General features: G+C 45.9%; 1 protein-coding gene across 2 annotated transcripts in view; it reads right to left on the reverse strand.

Moving 5' to 3' along the window:
- KCNN2 (potassium calcium-activated channel subfamily N member 2) overlaps positions 1–17939 on the reverse strand; it is a 149555-nt gene that overhangs the window by 35439 nt on the left and 96177 nt on the right. For both annotated transcript variants that reach the window (XM_004759056.3, XM_045069313.1), the window contains exon 5: positions 1153–1294. In XM_004759056.3, the coding sequence (XP_004759113.1) occupies positions 1153–1294 (142 nt within the window). The remainder of the gene's footprint in view (positions 1–1152; positions 1295–17939) is intronic.

A 17939-nucleotide genomic window follows, 5' to 3' on the forward strand; every position in this document is an offset into this window, starting at 1 on the left:
AAGTGGAAGGTGTAAGAAGTAAGGGGGTGTGTCTGTACCTGCCACAGGTCTCAGAACGGTGGTATGTCGGGGTGCCTGAGTGGTTTGGTCGGTTGAGCGTCTCTTGATTTTGGCTCAGTCATGATCTCATGTATCGTGAGATCAAGCCCCACATCAGGCTGCAAACATTTCTCAGTATCTCCCCCAGACCTCACCTCCCATTCCAGCCCTCATGTCAGACCACCTTCCACCTTTTTTCTTTTTCTTTTTTTGGCGCACGCATACACTAGAGAAGACAAGCAAGGCAGGGACAGGTAAAGAAGCAGACTCCCCACTGAGCAGGGAGCCCTAAGCCAGACTCCATCCCAGGACGCCGGGACCATGACTTGGGCAGAAGGGAGATGCTTAACTGACTGAGCCACCCAGGTGTCCCCACTTTTTTACTTGACTCTGTGTGTTCCTGGCCCAGTGGTTGTGCTCAAAGGTACGAAGCTCCTCCCTGACCTATTGCCTTTAAACAAACCATTTCCTCCTCCTGGATGTCTATCCTTGCCTAAGCCTACCTTAACTTAGAAGTCAACTTTCCCACAACAGAGAAGAATATGTTATTCAGAAAATTGTAAGGAAAATACATTTTAAGTAGGTACTATACGATACTTAAAAAAAAAAATCTGTATGTAAGTAGCCCATGCATTCTAAACCCAAGTTCAAGGGTCCATCATAGTCTAATTCTGTAACCAACAAAATGTGCAACTCTTCAGCCCTTCGCCACACTTCAGGCCAGGTTATCAGGGTCCCTGTTTTGCAGATAAGGAAAGTAAGTTTCAGAGAGAAGAAATTTACTAAAGTTCACATAACTAGTAGGACAATGGCAGAAACCACTGAAATAAAGAAATTTCTGGCTGAAGCTGAAGCTCAAAGACCAGGATTTGCTCATCAAAATTAGTCCCTCTCCCCCAAAGAGCAATCCAGGGGCACAGTGAGCTTCACGGAGCTGTGTCACGTTAAGAATGAAGATGAAAATCAGTGATGTCCTCTCCCAACCCAGAACTGATCATTAATGCTTTGCCGCTCACGGTCAGGAAACCGAATGGCACACCGTCACACCATCATGTGGAGTGCCTTTGCGATCTTAGAGAATCAGTGAAAGAAACAAAGTGGCAGGATACTTACCATTATTCCAGTAAGCAAACAGACGCCTTTCCCACAGTATGTGTTTGGTACCATGTCGCCATACCCGATGGAGAGAAAAGTTATTGATATCAACCACATCGCTCCGAGGAAGTTGCTGGTAACATCCTGCTGATCGTGGTACCTGAAAAACAGCAAACAGAACCATTCCTTTTTAATTCATCCACAGAACGGCTACCAGATCCAATCCAGGAAATGCACTGAGTAGCTTCTACAAAGTGATCTACGTGGAGGGCTTCAAATCTCACTATTAGGTGTAAATACAATCGAGGTTCCACCTGAGCAATCTGACAGATGTCAGGAAGTTCCCCAACGTTAAAAATAGTCTGAAAGAGGAACTCTAAAAAAAAAATAATAATAAATAAATAAATGAGAGCTGCTATGCTCACAGGTGTAAACTGATAAATGCAGATGTGTCTCTGAACTCTGCCCAGACCTGCCGCCGAGATGCCTAACTTATGGGACACCGTGCCGCGCTGGATTCAGCCTGCGATCTCCGCCCCCCCCCATCCTGAGAGTAGCAGGAGCCATGCTGCTCCCTTTGCTGAGATTGTCCTTTTCTACCTTTAACTCCGTGATGCTCTGGCTCCTAGTCATCCTTCAAAATTAAATGTGGGGGGTGGGAGGGCAGCCTTTTCCATCTGCTTGTCTCCCAGCCCTGCCCATAGACCCCCTCAGCATCCTTTGTCTTCCTCCCTCATCAGACAGTACTGTAACGGTCTACCTTCTGAAATGACTAGCTGTCTTCCCTGAAAATGGGACAATGATTGCACAATCCTGGCCTGGACTTGGAGCTATGTGAGTGGCTCCCCTGGAAGAACTCGCCCTGGATGCCTGTTCTTTATAATCATGAAGCAGAGTGGCCCTCCTTTGGTCTCCATGGCAGTCAGACCCCAGACTCTGGTCACCAGAGACATTGTTGCTCATCACCAGCTTCTCCGAAGGACCCTCTTCCTTCCCAGCTGTCAGATGCCCCTGGGGAGGACTCTCCTGTCCTCACGTCTTATTCTCCAAAGCATGCCGATAACCTCCTAGCTTGCACACACACAGCTTACTGAAGGGCATCCTTTAGATTATAACTCTTTCATGATACTGGGGTTCTCTCTAGAGTACACTCCAATAAGAGCTTGCCTAAAACAGGGAACACATGATGCCAGAGAGGGGAGGCAGGAATGTTCATGTCCTAGTCAACGTCTAATGGTGAGACAAAGCTTCATTACCAAGCATGATCTACGGAAAGATCAGATACATTTAAGAGTCAAAAACTCTGATTCCCTGACACCTATGAAATATTTGTGGAGCGCCCACTAAGTGTTTAGCACTTGACTTCCATGTTCTCAATTTACGTTAATATTTTAAGACCTAGACGACCTTTTTGGCTGAAACAGCTACTGTCTTCACCCCCTCTATATCAATAAAGTGTCGCTTGGAAAATGTGATCACGTCTCAGGTATTTCTACACCATGAGTGACCAGAACACATCCGCTAGGCACAAGGAACTACAAAAGAGGAGTTTGAGATTTAAAACTAAAAGAGAAGGCCTCTAAGGGGAACCTCCATGGCTGGTGTCCTCAAGGAAATAACTTGGGCATGGCTGTGCAATCTTTCCAAACTATTCTTTCTGGAGCGCTTTTCATTTGTTTCCTGAAGCTTGGAGAAGGAAGTAAATGGTTTCAAAAATCACAAGAAAACACATTCACTGGAAACTTAAGCAAGCTGACTCCTCTTTAGTTGCTTAACGTAATAAATACCTGAGTTTTAAATACGCAGACTCCTCCCATCCTCATTCGACTCTTTGCAAAATCCTGAAGCATTATGCTGTGACATCATTGTGTCAATATTTACTATACCCTACGCACTACTGTAATCCTGCAGTGAAGGTCCTGATTAGAAGCAAACTTTCTAGGAATTGATATTTTAAGGCTTGGGATTTACCACTAAATTATCTTTTTTTTTTTTTTTTGCTTATGGAGTAATAACCTGCCTGAACGGAAAAACAGCATCTCAGACTAATGTTTATGTTACATTCAGATATACTTAGTTGTGAACAGTCAAAAATGAGGTAATTAGGGAACCACGTTAGACACTATCTGAATAATCAAGATTTCTTTCCTGGCAACTCAAATATTAAACTTACCCGAAGGATGATATTATCCCTTAGAACTGCCAGGTTTGGAATGACACCAGATTCACACCACCGTGAGTGATTAATTGCACAATTTAAAAAGCAGAGGAAATATTTCAAGACTTTTTTTTCCCTTACAGATGTTTATTTCACGAACTTACTCAGGCAATGCCGACCTTCTTCTTCACAAGGACTACTCTATGAAAGACATGAAGAACTGACTCAAAGTGGCAAAGTTCAAGTTCTGATCACTAGGAATACTTGTTTAAGGAAAAATACATCAAATAAGATTAAAATGAGAGCAAGGAAGGCCTGCTGATCTCAAGCCTTTAAAATCAGAACTCAGACTTACTGCACTATTTTAAAGCAGGTGCACACTTCATAGACATAAAGGTTTCAAGATCAGCTTTGAGGTTTGAAAAGAAGCAAAATATTCCTTCTCTTAGTTTCCATTCATGTCTTCACTGTTGATTGTGGGTCTACTGCTTTTTCTTAAATATGACAGTTTTCTATAGTACTTGTTGAAATGTGCCAGGGTTATCTTTCCAAAGGCATTACAGAGTTCTTCCCTGAACGAGGTGGTCTTGGCTCCACACCCCTGACTCCCCCGCAGAGCCTTTCCACACGCACCAGTTCTGGTCACACGAATGGCTGGCACTTAGGCCATCCTCTTTTATGGTTTTGTTTCTGGCCTGGAAACGACTTTCCTTCTTCCTGGAAACAACTCCCCCCACCCCACCCACCTTCCTAGCCCTTATTTGTACTTAGAGAATCTACTCATCGGTCCCCTTTTCCAGACTCCACAAAGCTTTTGGGCAACGTGGTACTCCAGGACTCCAGGCTGGTTCTTTGTCTGCAGGAGACTCCTGTAGTGCTCTCTAGTGTCATCAACCAATGCTAATTCAGCCACAAGACATGTAATGTATAATCTTCTCATCTAACATGCCCCCAGAGTCTTAATTATGAAAAATTCGAGGACAAAGACTAGGCCTTTATTGAATGAACCAGCATGACAAAATGAAACACTTATTCTCAAATTGATGTGCCCTTGTGGCCACATGCTAGGCCTTCAGGATCACATACACAGCAGCACAAAAAGGGGACAGAAGTGAGTCTTGCCCATCAATCAATCTGTCATGTTCTCTTCCAAGATCTGTATGCAACTTATAAGGTATTTTTACACTTATAAAAGATAATTCAGCAACGGAGGTGAACAGCAGACAAACTAAGTTCATTAACCATTTTTTTATTAAACATGCAATTAATACTAAAAATGTCAAAAAGATCTCATCTCAATTGTCAGCTCTGATCTCAGATGCCAGCCTTGGTTGTAGAATAAAAAGTATTATGGAGACTGAAATGCATGTGATTCATCCACCATTGGTTCTCTCTTGTGATTCTACCTTTCTCTCTGAAGATGCCACTAAAAGGACAGCAAGGCAATTTTTAAAAGGTATAAACCCACAAGAACAAAAAGAAAGGAAAGGAAAGATCAGAGCATGAAAAAGAACACAAATTCATACGCACAAAAGTACATGGGGAGTTCTGTTTCTAGCCAAGAAGGACTAACAAGGGACTGGATTTACACTGCCTCTCAAAATGACTACAAAACCAGAGTATTTGAGACAATGGTTAAGGAGACATAGATCAACTACTAATAAAGGCCAGTGATTCCCAAGAGATGGTAAACAACCACAATGGTCATATAGTTGTGCCACTTTAACACCTGAAGAGAATCCCCAGGATATGGCTCAGGGAGGGAAACCAGGCAAAGCCCACAGTTTTCCCAAATTCAGGAACACACCTGGAAATCTGCAGGGGGTGGGATGGTGGAGTTCACAGGGTCAAAATCCAGAGAGGAGAAATCTACATCAATGGAAATCCAGAAATTTGCACAGCAGTCTCCTTGATTATTCAGCTAAGGACTAATCAATATGTGGGTGTGAAACCCCAGTGTTGAAGAAATGGAAGTACTTTACAAAGTGGTTCAGTATCACTTGAAGGTATGTTGTAGTAAGTGGCATCCTGTCCAGTGAAAAAAATACAGTGATAAGTTAGTTACATTGTACCTAAGTGCATAGGTATGCTGTTAGCCTCAAGGAACCACGAAAATACTACTTCAGAGAGTAATAACTGATAACACAATAAAGGAGAGAAGATGGAATAATTTAAAAAAATCCAAAAAGAGGCAGAAATAGAAAAAAAGAACAAAGAACAAATGGGGACAGAAAACAAACAGCCAGAGGATAGATTTAACCAAGCATATCTGTAACCACATTAAATATAAATGGCCTAAATACCTCCAATGAAACAGCATAGGTTGTCAGAGAACCCAAGAAAGGTTCACAACAAGGAGAAACCAGTTATCATGCAGAGTGGCTAAGAGCCAAAGCTGGAAACAGACAACCAATGGTGTCTAAGTAAATGGAAGGATAGATGCCCACGTGTGTGTCCCTTTCTGGTATCACCAGACACTAACAGGAGTTTATAGTTTAGTTCCTGCAGATAGACTGCAGAGTCTGACCTGAAGATCAGGAAAGATGTTTGGGGCTGAAAACATGGGGACTGAATTCAAGTCTCCAAAGTGATCAGCAGGATCTCCAGTTCCCTTTCTTCACTGCCTATCCCTGACCCTGTAAGAGATCTCAATAATAGGACTCACTATTACAGAGAAAGAATATTTTTCTTTGGAGAAACAACACTTTAGCGAAAGACATACATGTACTAACATCAAGGATTCCCTAATGAAAAACATGCAGCTTTCTGCTTATCCATCCCACAGGAAATTTCACCACACAACAAGCACCTCTCTCCACACAGAGCCTCCAACTTCTACTCTTGAACATGCAAGGACTACAATTGATTGGCACACATCTGATGTATATTCTCTACGGAAAAGATGCGGACAACAAAGGGGAGGAGCAAAGAAGACATAAAGAAAGAAAGGAAAGTAGGAATGGATGGGGGGAGCGAGGAAGCAGAAGAACCTGGATATAATGCAGGGTGTTGGGGACAGGACTACTGAACTCTCTAATTTCTTTCAGCAAAGACCTACGCGAAAACATGGCATCCTGTGGATGTCAAGTGCAATTGAAGAATAAAAGGGGACTCTTTTTTTTTTTTGAAGTTAATATTACAGTGAAAAAAATAATCACAACATAAGAATATAAACTAGCAGGAATCTCCCAAAAGCAGAACAAAGGGACAAGGGTAAAAGAACAAGGAAAAAGATACACTCTCAGAGAATCAACACAGAGGGCCTAACAACTGAATCTCCAGAAGAACACAGAAAGGGGAAGGAAGGAGATGAGCATGTTCCTTTATATCTTTGGTTTTCCAGGAAAATGAAGGCAGGCATCTCTAAGGTTCTCGTTGCTATCTGCATACGGAATAAAAAAAAAGATCCATGCTGTTGGGGTTGGAGGTGGTAACAGTAGATTTTAAAATACTAGGAATAAGGAAGAGACCTTGAGAAGTTTCAGACAGGGGAAAACCATATCACAGCTAAACATTAAAAACGGTTGCATGTAAGATGATTTGTGTGTGTGTCTGTGTGTCTGTGTATTATAGTGGAAGAGGGGGAGGCAATCTATTTCTCCTGGATTGATAGAAGGGCAGGATGGAGATTCTGGGCAATTCTGGGAGGAAGAACTGAACAGGCATGGCTCTGCTTGCCCACAGAGCAGGCATCTCTGGTTCTCTGTGTGGTCAGCTCCCCCAGGGCAGGGGTGAGCCCCCCAGGTTATGTGGTGTACCTACAACTCCGTGTACTTCAGTGGTGGATGAGGGGACCCCCAGGCAGCCCACTGGGCTGTAGGTCAGGTGGGATGTCCAGATCTGCTTCACATCAGTAAGGAAGATGCTATTTTGACGTTGACCAGTTGAAGACCCAGAGAAGTGAGAGCAGGATGATCAATGCTCTCTCCCCAAACCCTGTGTGCACGTCATTTGGATTTAAAGAGAAAGCAAACAAGTGATTCGATTAATGAAAACAAAGAAGCACAACAAGAAGTCCACTGAAGGCACGCACCTAGGTTCAAAGGAGAGAAGTGCTGAGTATCAACAGCTAACAAAGGAGGGTGACCTGCCTCTCTGTACATGACCTTGGAATCACCCACGAAGCATTTAAGAATAACCAAGCAAAAGCCTGGTGTCCCAGGACATGGATTTTTTTTTTTTTTTTAAGAGCTCTCAAGTGATTTTAATGTGTTGGTCAGCCTGAGAACCATTATGGGCTTTATTTCAGAACTTCCTCATTCAACCTACATGTACTGGGAATATGCAGATGAACAGAAAAGAGGGAGAGTTCATGGAAGTTTAATATATGGTAAGGGAGAAAAAAACTGATGGCCAAGAATAATCAGGTAACAGGGAAACTGGCATGAATGTGAAGACGAAAGGTCAAGGCAGTTCAAGATGCAATGTATGTAACAGACTGAAAGCGATGACAGGATTATTTCACAATAGGACAGTGATGCCTAAAATTATCATTTTAAATTCCACCAGAATGCAATCCAGTAGGTCGAAGTATGCTACTGAGTACATTGTACTCAGCGAGGGCTCTAAAGTGAAAACAGATCATCTTACGTATAAAACTATTCCGTGAATATATTTATGCGAAGTTCTTTCAGACCAGAGAATGTGAACATATGACTTTCTTCTTGTCCTTTCCTTGCTTTCCTGCTTTTCTGTCACTGAGTTGTGGACACACAAACATGGCTTCACGGTTTTGGGGGTCCCCATATATTGACTTCCTTCACTACTGATAAGTATATGCCAAGGAAAGGGACAGAGAGCCCAATTTCAATTTCGGCAGGAGCCTGTTCTGATTTTCATTAAATGCATATTTCTTTCTTAACTTTAAAGCGCCAACGTGAGTCTTCTGTTCGGATTTCATTTTGCTCCTGTTGCCCATTTGGATTGCTTTCCTGTCTTCTGTTAATTTGGAAAAGTCAAAAAGCTAAAGGCGTCTCTCTTTTCCTCCCTCCTCCCCATTTCTCCCTTCTTGCTTCCTCCCCACCTGTTTTGTGCCAGGCTTGCGTCGGGGAGCTCGAGAGGGCGTGGTTCTCTAAAACTACCAAGTTCTTTTCATGTGTTAACCTTGGTTAATGAGAGTTTCATTCACTGTATGGATAAGAAGACTGAGCTTTGGGTAGGGACCATCAGTGGATATGTTCTAAGAGCACAAGCTTCCTACGAAATAAAGCTAAAAGTCTCTAGAAAAAGAGGGGGATGATAGACCAATTTTTCAGACTTGGAAGAATTATATTATGTCCCACCCTCCCAAAGAGATATTGTCTCTATTATTCTTGCATCTTCACTTACATGAGAATAAGTGAGTTCAGAAAGGACTTGCCGGTCAGTAAGTTAACAGTCTCAGTTCTCTAAGTATTTGACAATGATCTATTTTAAAAACCTATAGGAAGACAGTGGTATCACACTAATGGACCCTAAAAACAAACTTGAAACGCCTTCTTAGCACTGGGGCTCTCTCTGATAAAAGGGCCGGGGTATTAGGGAGGGCACATGTTGTGATGAGGACTGGGTGTTATACACAACTAATGAATGACTGAACACTATATCAAAAACTAATGATGGGTTTGTTGGGTAATTGAATATAATTAAAAAAAAAGAGGGGGGTGTTGGTGAAATATGGCCGGCTTTGGACAGAACTTCCAGGTCTGAGAGCCATGGTCGCCAAGTCCGGTTCCTAAAAGTGAAGATGGAGAAAGACCCCAGGGCATACATGCCCATCATGAGAGATTTTCCTGAACAGAAAACTCAATTTAAATAATAGTTCTCAATCCTAGCAGACCAAATGCCATGTCTTGAGATGGAACTCAAACAAAAATCAGTGTAACACCCTAACTGCAATACAGAGAAATAAAACAGGAGTACTTTACAATAAAGAATGTATTTCAGCATCTAAATATTCAGACAAGACTAACTTAGAAGACATGAAGATCAGTGAGTTGGTTTGTACCTTTAATGTAAACACACTTGTACACAATTCAGTCCGATGAATATGAACTGTTTTGGCAATTCCAAAGCCACGGGGGTGCGGCCAGAGCTGATGTGATCTTCTGAAATGTGAAAAACTTCCAGCCAAACCCCAAATATAACAAATGACCATACTCCCTCCACTTATACATTCTACATATGCTGTCAACTGTATTATTATAAATCATGTAATTAAAAAAATGAAGTATATATTCCAGTCGGACAAACATATTTTGTTTATGCTGATAGTGGACTGAGGTCTAAGCTAATGAAAATTGTAAATAGGTTTTTAGTACACAGAATGTCCAGCAGGTCGGTCCAAGGCCAGGGGAGACGAAGATCCTCTGCGGGAAGGACTGTCCCATGCCCATCAGAATACAGAGCAGCTCTGCCTCCAGCCAGTGACCAACCAACCAACCAAAAAGCCCTTCTCCAAAACGTTTGTTTTTTTTTTTTTAACTTTTACTTCAAAAGTCCTGGGGGCAGTATTCCCTCCAGTGAGAACCACCGGTCTAGAGTTTCTGCTGGGAGGCTCCAACAGCCATCCAAAAATCTCGAGCTGATTGCATGTCAACATATCCAGAAAGCGAACGAAAAAACCTTGGAATTCAGCACTAATGAGATTCTCAAGCCCCTGCCCCTCCCCAGGCGATCAAAGGAACATCCGAGGCTCCCAAGGCTTGCATTTCTGACCAGTCTCTTTCCCCTCTTTGTGCCTTTCTTTATTCCCTTCCCAAACCTTCGTTATTCACCTTTTCCGAGGCATGCTGCCTCCTCTCAGCTCCTGCTCCATGCCAGGCCCCTCACACTCACCGTGAGCTCCTCTCCAAGGGGGCAGGTGGAGGCCCGGCACACAGAGAGGGAGCTATGCAGGGTCAGGCCCCAAGATGCCCCTCCCAGAAAGTCACTTTTGCTAAAAGCACTAGAGCTTCCATCTGACACAGGCCAGCCTCTGCCAATGGCCAGCGGTGGTTGCCTACGTGGGCCTGGCCCGGCCATGGCTTGTAAAGCCTCTGCATGATCTCCCCTTCTGCAGACCCATCCACCTGGCTTCTGGAAGGCTGAGAAGAGTGGAGGGAAGGGTAGTCACTAGGTGGCAGCGGCACACCAGCTTATCCCCAAGGCTGTCCGGCTGAGTTGGGCCTAATCGGTGCCAGGGTCAGGGTCCTGAGGGCCTTTACTGGGAATACTTCCCAGCAAAAGCCCTTGCCCTGGGTGTCCTGGAAGCAGGGGCTGTTCCACGTGAGAAACAGCAGTGATGGGTAACACAGACAGTCCCAAGCCATTCCTCCGTCCTAGGTCCAGCAGTCCTCAATGTTGCCAAGAATCTTAGGGGCATCTCCCAAGGTGGGATGGGTGGGTGACTGAGTGGGGAGAGGAGTGGGGGAAGGGGAGAGAAAAAGAGACAAAGAAAGGGAGAGAGAGAGAGAGAGTCATACCCCCAACCTGAGATTCTCTCTAGATCACAGACCAGACCTTACCTCCTAAGTCTGTAAGAAAAAAACAAAACTGAGGATTTTTTTTTTTTTTTTAACTAAAACTTGTCCATGTTGGATTTGAACCCGCATTTGCAGATACATAAGTTGGGGGTCTTGTTTCCATGCTCTGAGATGGGGTCCAGGAAGGACAGCTCTGCCTTCAGAGCTGCAGCCTCTCCTGTTAGCTCTTTGAGTCCCGGAGTGGCGAGTCTTCCCAGCCGAGCCTCCCCCTCTCCTCTAATATCAGAATCCTGCCACCTGCCCGGGGAGAACCACGGACTATCCCCACGCAGCCTGCTCAGGCCCTAAAGACTGGATGGGAGATCTAGGCTGAGCCGGTGCTCTGTTTGCGTGCAAGAGGACACAAAGGGGAGCGTCTGCTTTGGCGAAGGCACCTTCCTGCCCACAGCTGAGGTGGCAGACGGTGGGGGGGGGGGCTTGATGTTTCTCCCTTCCCGCACACTGACTGGTCCCACTGAGACAGAACATGCAGGGGGAAGACCTGAGGAAGGACAGGAAGGCAGCCTAAGGCAGGAGCTGGCTCGGAACCCCAGGGGAGAGGACAGCAGAGCACAAAATAAGGAGAGCAGGGACAAAGGGGGACGCTGGGCAACCAGAAACCAGAGAGAGAAAATGCAAGAAGAAAAAGAAACAGCTGCCAGGATTCCTGTGCTATTCTGTTCCCCTGCCTCCTCAGCCTCCCACCGACCAGTGCTTGGACCCTGGCTGGGGCGGGGGGAGGTGCACCGGGGAGGAGGAGAGAAGAAACCACAGAGGGTCTGAGAAGGTCACCTGTACGGTTTTCCCCCTTCTAGGAACTGTGCCTTGCTTGCTTCAGCACCAAGCATCCTGAATGAAAGGAAAACACAGGTCCCGCATCACGCAGGAGGGGCACCTGGGGGGCACAGGGCCCCCTCAAACTCGACCCACTGCCTCCGAGGGCCTAGACCAAGCCCCGGCTGCCCTAAAGGCTCAGAGGTCTGTGAGAGCCAGAGGGATATTTTTACACCGGCCGGAGACGAAAGAAGAGAAGGAGGGCGCCCAGCCAGGAAGACGAGGAGGCTCGGGGTGAACAAGAGCGAGAAAAGACGGCAGGGAAACAGTCGGCGCCTAAAACTGGCAAAGCACACACAGGTGCGTTTCGACTCCAGCCGGCCTCCTTACAAACTTATCCAAATTAAAAAAACAAAACAACCAAACAAAACAAAGAAATACTCATGTATGGCATTAAGGAATCACAGGCTTGCACTGGTTCCCACAAGGGGTGCCGACTCCTCCCAAGAAAGAAGCACAAGAAGGAAAAAATTAAATAAATAAAGCCAATTCCACAGGCTTTCGTTAGCCTTCCGTTTCCAGGATCTGAAGTATTTAAAAAACGGCAGTCCACACCAGCACCCGGCCCCACGGCCACCCCCTCCAGACGTCAGGTAGGGAGAGTGCACCCCGAGAACGTGGGCTACATTCTTAGCTCACCAGAGTACACTGGCAATGTGTTTGCTGAGCCCTGGGATAGCAGACATTGGTCACCTCTCCTACCCCTCCCCCCACCAACCAAAGAATCAAAATTGTAGCTTGCCAAATCAGTGAGGTTAACTTTTTAAATTTTTATTTTATTTATTTATTTTTATCCAGAGAGCTCAGGAATCTATGAAAAGGAGCAGCTTGCAGGGAAGCCTGAATGCATGAGGACCTCCAGAAGCCATCAAGGGACGGAACTGCAACAATCCGACAACCCCAGGAACTTATCAAGCTGGGTTGCATGATGCATGCCCATCCCTCCTCTTCAGTGCAAACTTGTGGCAGGGATATGATCTTCTTAAATGCTGTTCCTGTTCAGCGGCACAACCCCAGCGTGACCTTTCTAAGCGGCGAGCATCTCCTTCCACTGAAAGGACCACATTGGGCTAACAGCACCGAATCCCTGAGCCCAAAGGCGACAGCTGGATCTAAAAGCAAAGACTTCTGCTAGTCACCATAAAATACATCATTAACTAACACAACACAATAAAAAAGAGAGAGAGAAAACTGAAAAAGATAAAAATTAAAAAAATAAAAGCAGAGTTTTCTGCGTGGTGCCTGGAGATGGTGAAGACGTGGCTTCGCAGACAAAAGTCAGCCCATCAGTCCTCCCTTTCTTCTCCAAATCAGGTTAGGAAGGGCTAGTGGCACAGCTTGGCAAACCACAGGGGTGCCCCAGGGGAGAACGGATGTGCCTGTGCTCTCCATAGGCTTTGAAGCAGCCTAAGGGAAATGCCTCACCTGCAAACACACCGGTTAGCATGGGAAGTATAAACTCCCTTCCAGCTCCGTCCGGAAGGGCTTTCTGCAACAATTCTGAAAAGGGTCACCCTCTGTGCGGTCCACATCACCAGCCACAAGCCACACGTGCCCCTTTGAAGGGTGGCCCGTACAATTCACTTTTACCCATTTGAAATGAAAATTAAATAGCCACCTGGGGGGGGGGTACTGGCTGCCCTATCAGACATCGAGGACCAGGCGGCCAAGTGGGGACAGGAGAGCCATAGAACACACGTGATCATGCCTTAAGAGCATCAGAACATTCTCTCTGCCAACGTGAAATGGGAAAAAGGAGTCTAATACATTCCCCAACTTTTGGGGCCTGAAACGAATATCTATCTACAATTGACACAATCTTCTGTACCTTATGGTCATTTGCTTATTTTTTGTTAATACGCATCTCAGGTAAAGAAAATAACTGTTTTGAAGAAATACGTTGAATTTTTTTAAACATTTTTTTTTAAATATTTTATTTATTTATTTGACAGACAGAGATCACAAGGAGGCAGAGAGTCAGGCAGAGAGAGCAAGAGGAGGAAGCAGGCTCCCCGCTGAGCAGAGAGCCCGATGTAGGGCTCGATCCCAGGACCCTGGGATCATGGCCTGAGCCGAAGGCAGAGATTTCAACACACTGAGCCATCCAGGCACCCCAGAAATACATTGAATTTTGATCAATTTAGGTGTATTCATTCATTCTGACACACAATATTCCCCTGGTTCATGGGCAGGGTCGGCGGGAGCAGGAGAGGTGAGGCAGCCCCACCCACGGATTCTGAAACCCACAGCAAGTGATCTTTGTCTCCACAGGCTGGACACACCCTCCTGTTCTTCCACTCAGTCTTCCTTTTGTCACTTTCCAGGATCCCGCCCATACTGAGCAACACAGCGGATTCCCAGAAGGGGCCCACAAAAAAGTGAGTGGAGGGCAGGCGGTTAGTTCTGGGCGGATAGTTTCCCAAAGCAAACAACCTGAACCAGAGTATGTCTTTCAAGATCACTATCCCAGCTCTTGCTCACTTGGCATCCTCTTGAAACAGTGACAGAAACGGGCGGCAGTTCATCTGTTTACCAGGTCATTTTGGAGACAGTTGAACAACATGTGTATTTTTTAAAGATTTTACTTATTTATCAGAGAGAGAGAGAAAGAGAGAGCAGCATTCAGAGGGAAAAAGCAGGATCACCCACTGAGCAAGGAGCCCGATGCGAGACTCAATCCTAGGAACCTGGGATCACAAACTGAACTGACACTTAAGGCAGACACTTAACCTACTGAGCCACCCAGGCACCCATAGTGAGAGGTACATTGATAGCAAATGACAGGGAAAAAGAAGTCATGGGGATGGGTGCCCAGGTGATCTTTGGTTAATCTGTGCCTTTTTTTTTTTTTTTAAAGATTTTTATTTATTGGGCGCCTGGGTGGCTCAGTGGGTTAAGCCGCTGCCTTCGGCTCAGGTCATGATCTCAGGGTCCTGGGATCGAGCCCCGCATCGGGCTCTCTGCTCAGCAGAGAGCCTGCTTCCTCCTCTCTCTCTGCCTTCCTCTCTGCCTACTTGTGATCTCTCTCTGTCGAATAAATAAATAAAATCTTAAAAAAAAAGATTTTTATTTATTTATTTGATAGAGATCACAAGTAGGCAGAGAGGCAGGCAGGGCGGGGGGGAAGCAGGCTCCCTGCTGAGCAGAGAGCCCGATGCGGGACTCGATCCCAGGACCCTGAGATCATGACCTGAGCCGAAGGCAGATGCCCAACCCACTGAGCCACCCAGGTACCCTTAGGCTGTGCCTTTTGCTCAGTCAAAATGATTTCAACACAGACATTCCGTGGTGCGAATATTTTACTTAGGCAACTACTTAACTCACGGAGAAACAGTTTCAAAGCAGTGTGAAGAGTAACGCAACCCACAATGGCTTTCTTCTGCTCCGTTTGATTTAATTAACGTGTTTGTTTCTTGTGTATTTTACTCAGAAATAACATTTTCATAGCGTCTATCAGGGATGTAAACGCAGCTGAACACTTTAGGAAAGTGTGGACTTCTAAAATTAAAACCGTTCTGTAATAACAGCCAGACATTTTTTCTTAGTAAAAGGAGGTAAGGGATTTGGTCAGGCTTTTTTTTTTTTTTTTTCTAGTAAGGATGCAGTTCTTGGTTTGTCTGCACACAGGTACATTATTAATAGACGTGGTGTTTATCCTTCAATCACTTGGTGTGTGTCATTTTAGGTACTGTCCGGACCATGTGTATCTTTCACATCCCCAAATGCTTTATATATAGATATCTATAGGCTACGTTACTACTGCACTCAGAATTACAATCCCCATCCATCTCCATTGTATACCACTCAGGAACCACCTGAAATTTGTTTTCTGAGAATGACCAGGAGGGACCCCTGGTGGCCTTGTCATGTGGCTTAGGAAGGGAACAGAACACACAGAAAGTGAAGTTTCAGGGCATCTGGGTGGCTCTATTGGTTAAACGTCTGCCTTTGGCTCAGGTCATGATCCCGGAGTCCTGGGATGGAGCCCCACATCTGGCTCCTTGCTCAGCGGGGAGCCTGCTTTTCACTCTCCCTCTGCTGCTGCCCCTTCTCGTGCGCTCTCTTCTCTCTCTCTCTGGCAAATACATAAAAATAAACTCTTAAAAAAAAAAAAAAAAGAAAATGACGTCCCATGCTGTGCCAGGCAACGTACTCAGAGCAGTACGGGACGCTAGGAGGAAAGCTACGTGGGAGCCATGTGGGGGTTGGCTCAGAGGAGCAGAGGGCTTCCACAGCTCTGCGTCCTAATTCCCTGACTCCATGAGAGACGAGAGCAGCGCTCCCCACCACAGCTGGGTGCACTCGGGCCGCTGGGGAGGCTCAGGTCTGTGCTGTGTCCTGATGCAGGAAGGTTGTTCTGTTTCCAATCGGTGCCATTTACACAGCACCCAGTGGTCCTCCCTCTGCGTCCCTCACCTCCAGAGAGCCAGCTGTGCTGATTAGACGAGCTGGGGTCACCTTTCACAACGCTGCAGCCCAATAATCAAGGAGCTACAATGCTGGAGCTACAATGCTCCATCAAAGGTGGAGCCTTGGGGCGCCTGGGCGGCTCAGTGGGTTAAGCCTCTGCCTTCGGTTCAGGTCATGATCTCAGGGTTGTGGGATTGAGCCCCACATCGGGCTCTCTGTTTGGCAGGGACCCTGCTTTCCCCTCTCTCTCTGCCTGCCTCTGCCTACTTGTGGTCTCTCTCTGTCAAATAAATAAATAAAATCTTAAAAAAAAAAAAAAAAGGTGGAACCTTTTCTTCAGGACCTAGCCTCCACTGGCTTCTCCAGGCTTAAGTCTTGCTGGTCTCAAATGCGCATCCTGAGCTACCAGGGGAGCACGTTTGATTGGGGTGGGGGCGGTGGTGTCTCTTTTGTTCCCACCTCTCTGGGCCTCTCTGCATGTGCTGTCTTTTCTTCTATTGTCTTAAGCCCCCCAATGGCCTGGTATCAGACCTTCACATCCCACTTCCAAAGACTTCCTACCACCTTCCGCCTCCTCATCTTAAGGGTGCGCCAGGCGCCTCCCTCTGGTCCCATGGCACCTGTAAGCAGTCCTACTCCCTGTCTTACCACCCGTGATCCTTAGGGGGCGCACGCCGTGCCCTGTTCAAAGGAGCCACTTCGCACCATGGATGTTGCATGGTAGACACTAAAAAAATTCATTTTTAGTGAATGAGTAAGTGAAGCAATCGCCTTATGCACCATCTTCCTCTAGGACTGAGATGATACAGGCGTCGCCACTTCCAACAGCCTCCTGTCTCCAGCCTGTCTCTTGGCATCCCCCTTCCTCACTGGTCCAAGAAGGTTTCTAAAACACAAATCTAACGATGCCATTTTGTCTCACAACCTTGGGTGGCCCCTCCCTCTGTTAGGAAACAAAATCCCATCTCCTTAGCATGAGGCCCAAGGCCATTTGCAGTGGGGTCCCAGCCCACCACGCTTACCATTTTGTCCCATCACTGGCTACCTGCTGAACTCTGCTGCCTTTGTCCCTTGGCTACTAAATGTCCTTAGCTGTGTGCTAAGGAAGCTGTGTGCCAGGGGTGCCTGGGTGGCTCAGTGGGTTAAAGCCTCTGCCTTCGGCTCAGGTCATGATCTCGGGGTCCTGGGATTGAGCCCCACATCGGTCTCTCTGCTCAATGGGGAGCGTGCTTCCTCCTCTCTCTCTCTGCCTGCCTCTCTGCCTACTTATGATCTCTGTCTGTCAAATAAATAAACACAATCTTTAAAAAAAAAATGTCCTTAGCTAACTTCTCCATCTTCGGTGCTTACCCGACCTGAGAAATACTGCCTACACTCCTTAGGCACAAGTCCATAGGGACATCACAATATTTATGTCAAAGTGTAATTTAAGTCTTGTCAATTATTTATTTAAGATTTATTTATTTGAGAGACCGCGAGTGTGCACATGTGCCAGAGAGAGCACAAGCAGGGGTAGCTGCAGGCAGAGGGAGAAGCAGGCTCCCCGCTGAGCAGGGAGCTGGATGCAGGACTGGATCCCAGGACCCTGGGATCATGACCTGAGCCGAAGGCAACCGACTGAATCACCCTGGCGCCCAAATCTTGTTATTTATTTGTCTTTTCCAGTGGTCACTGAGAACCCAAGCAGGGACTGTCGCTAAGATCCCACAGATTAGCTCAGTACTTGTTTCCCAGTGGGAGCCCAATACATGTTTGCATAACGAATTACAACAAGTCCAAATCCTAATCACTGAAGATTTGCATCTGGGAAATTATTTGCTTTAAATCAGAATATAAACACCAGAAAAAATAAAACCTACTACAGTGGTATTTTATCATATAGCCAGAGAGTAAGGTAAATATATTACTTGGAATATTAATGC

The sequence above is a fragment of the Mustela putorius genome, unplaced genomic scaffold, assembly GCF_011764305.1.
Source record: "Mustela putorius furo isolate JIRA1106 unplaced genomic scaffold, ASM1176430v1.1 tig00003923_pilon_pilon_pilon, whole genome shotgun sequence".
In the NCBI taxonomy this organism is placed as follows: Eukaryota; Metazoa; Chordata; class Mammalia; order Carnivora; family Mustelidae; genus Mustela; species Mustela putorius.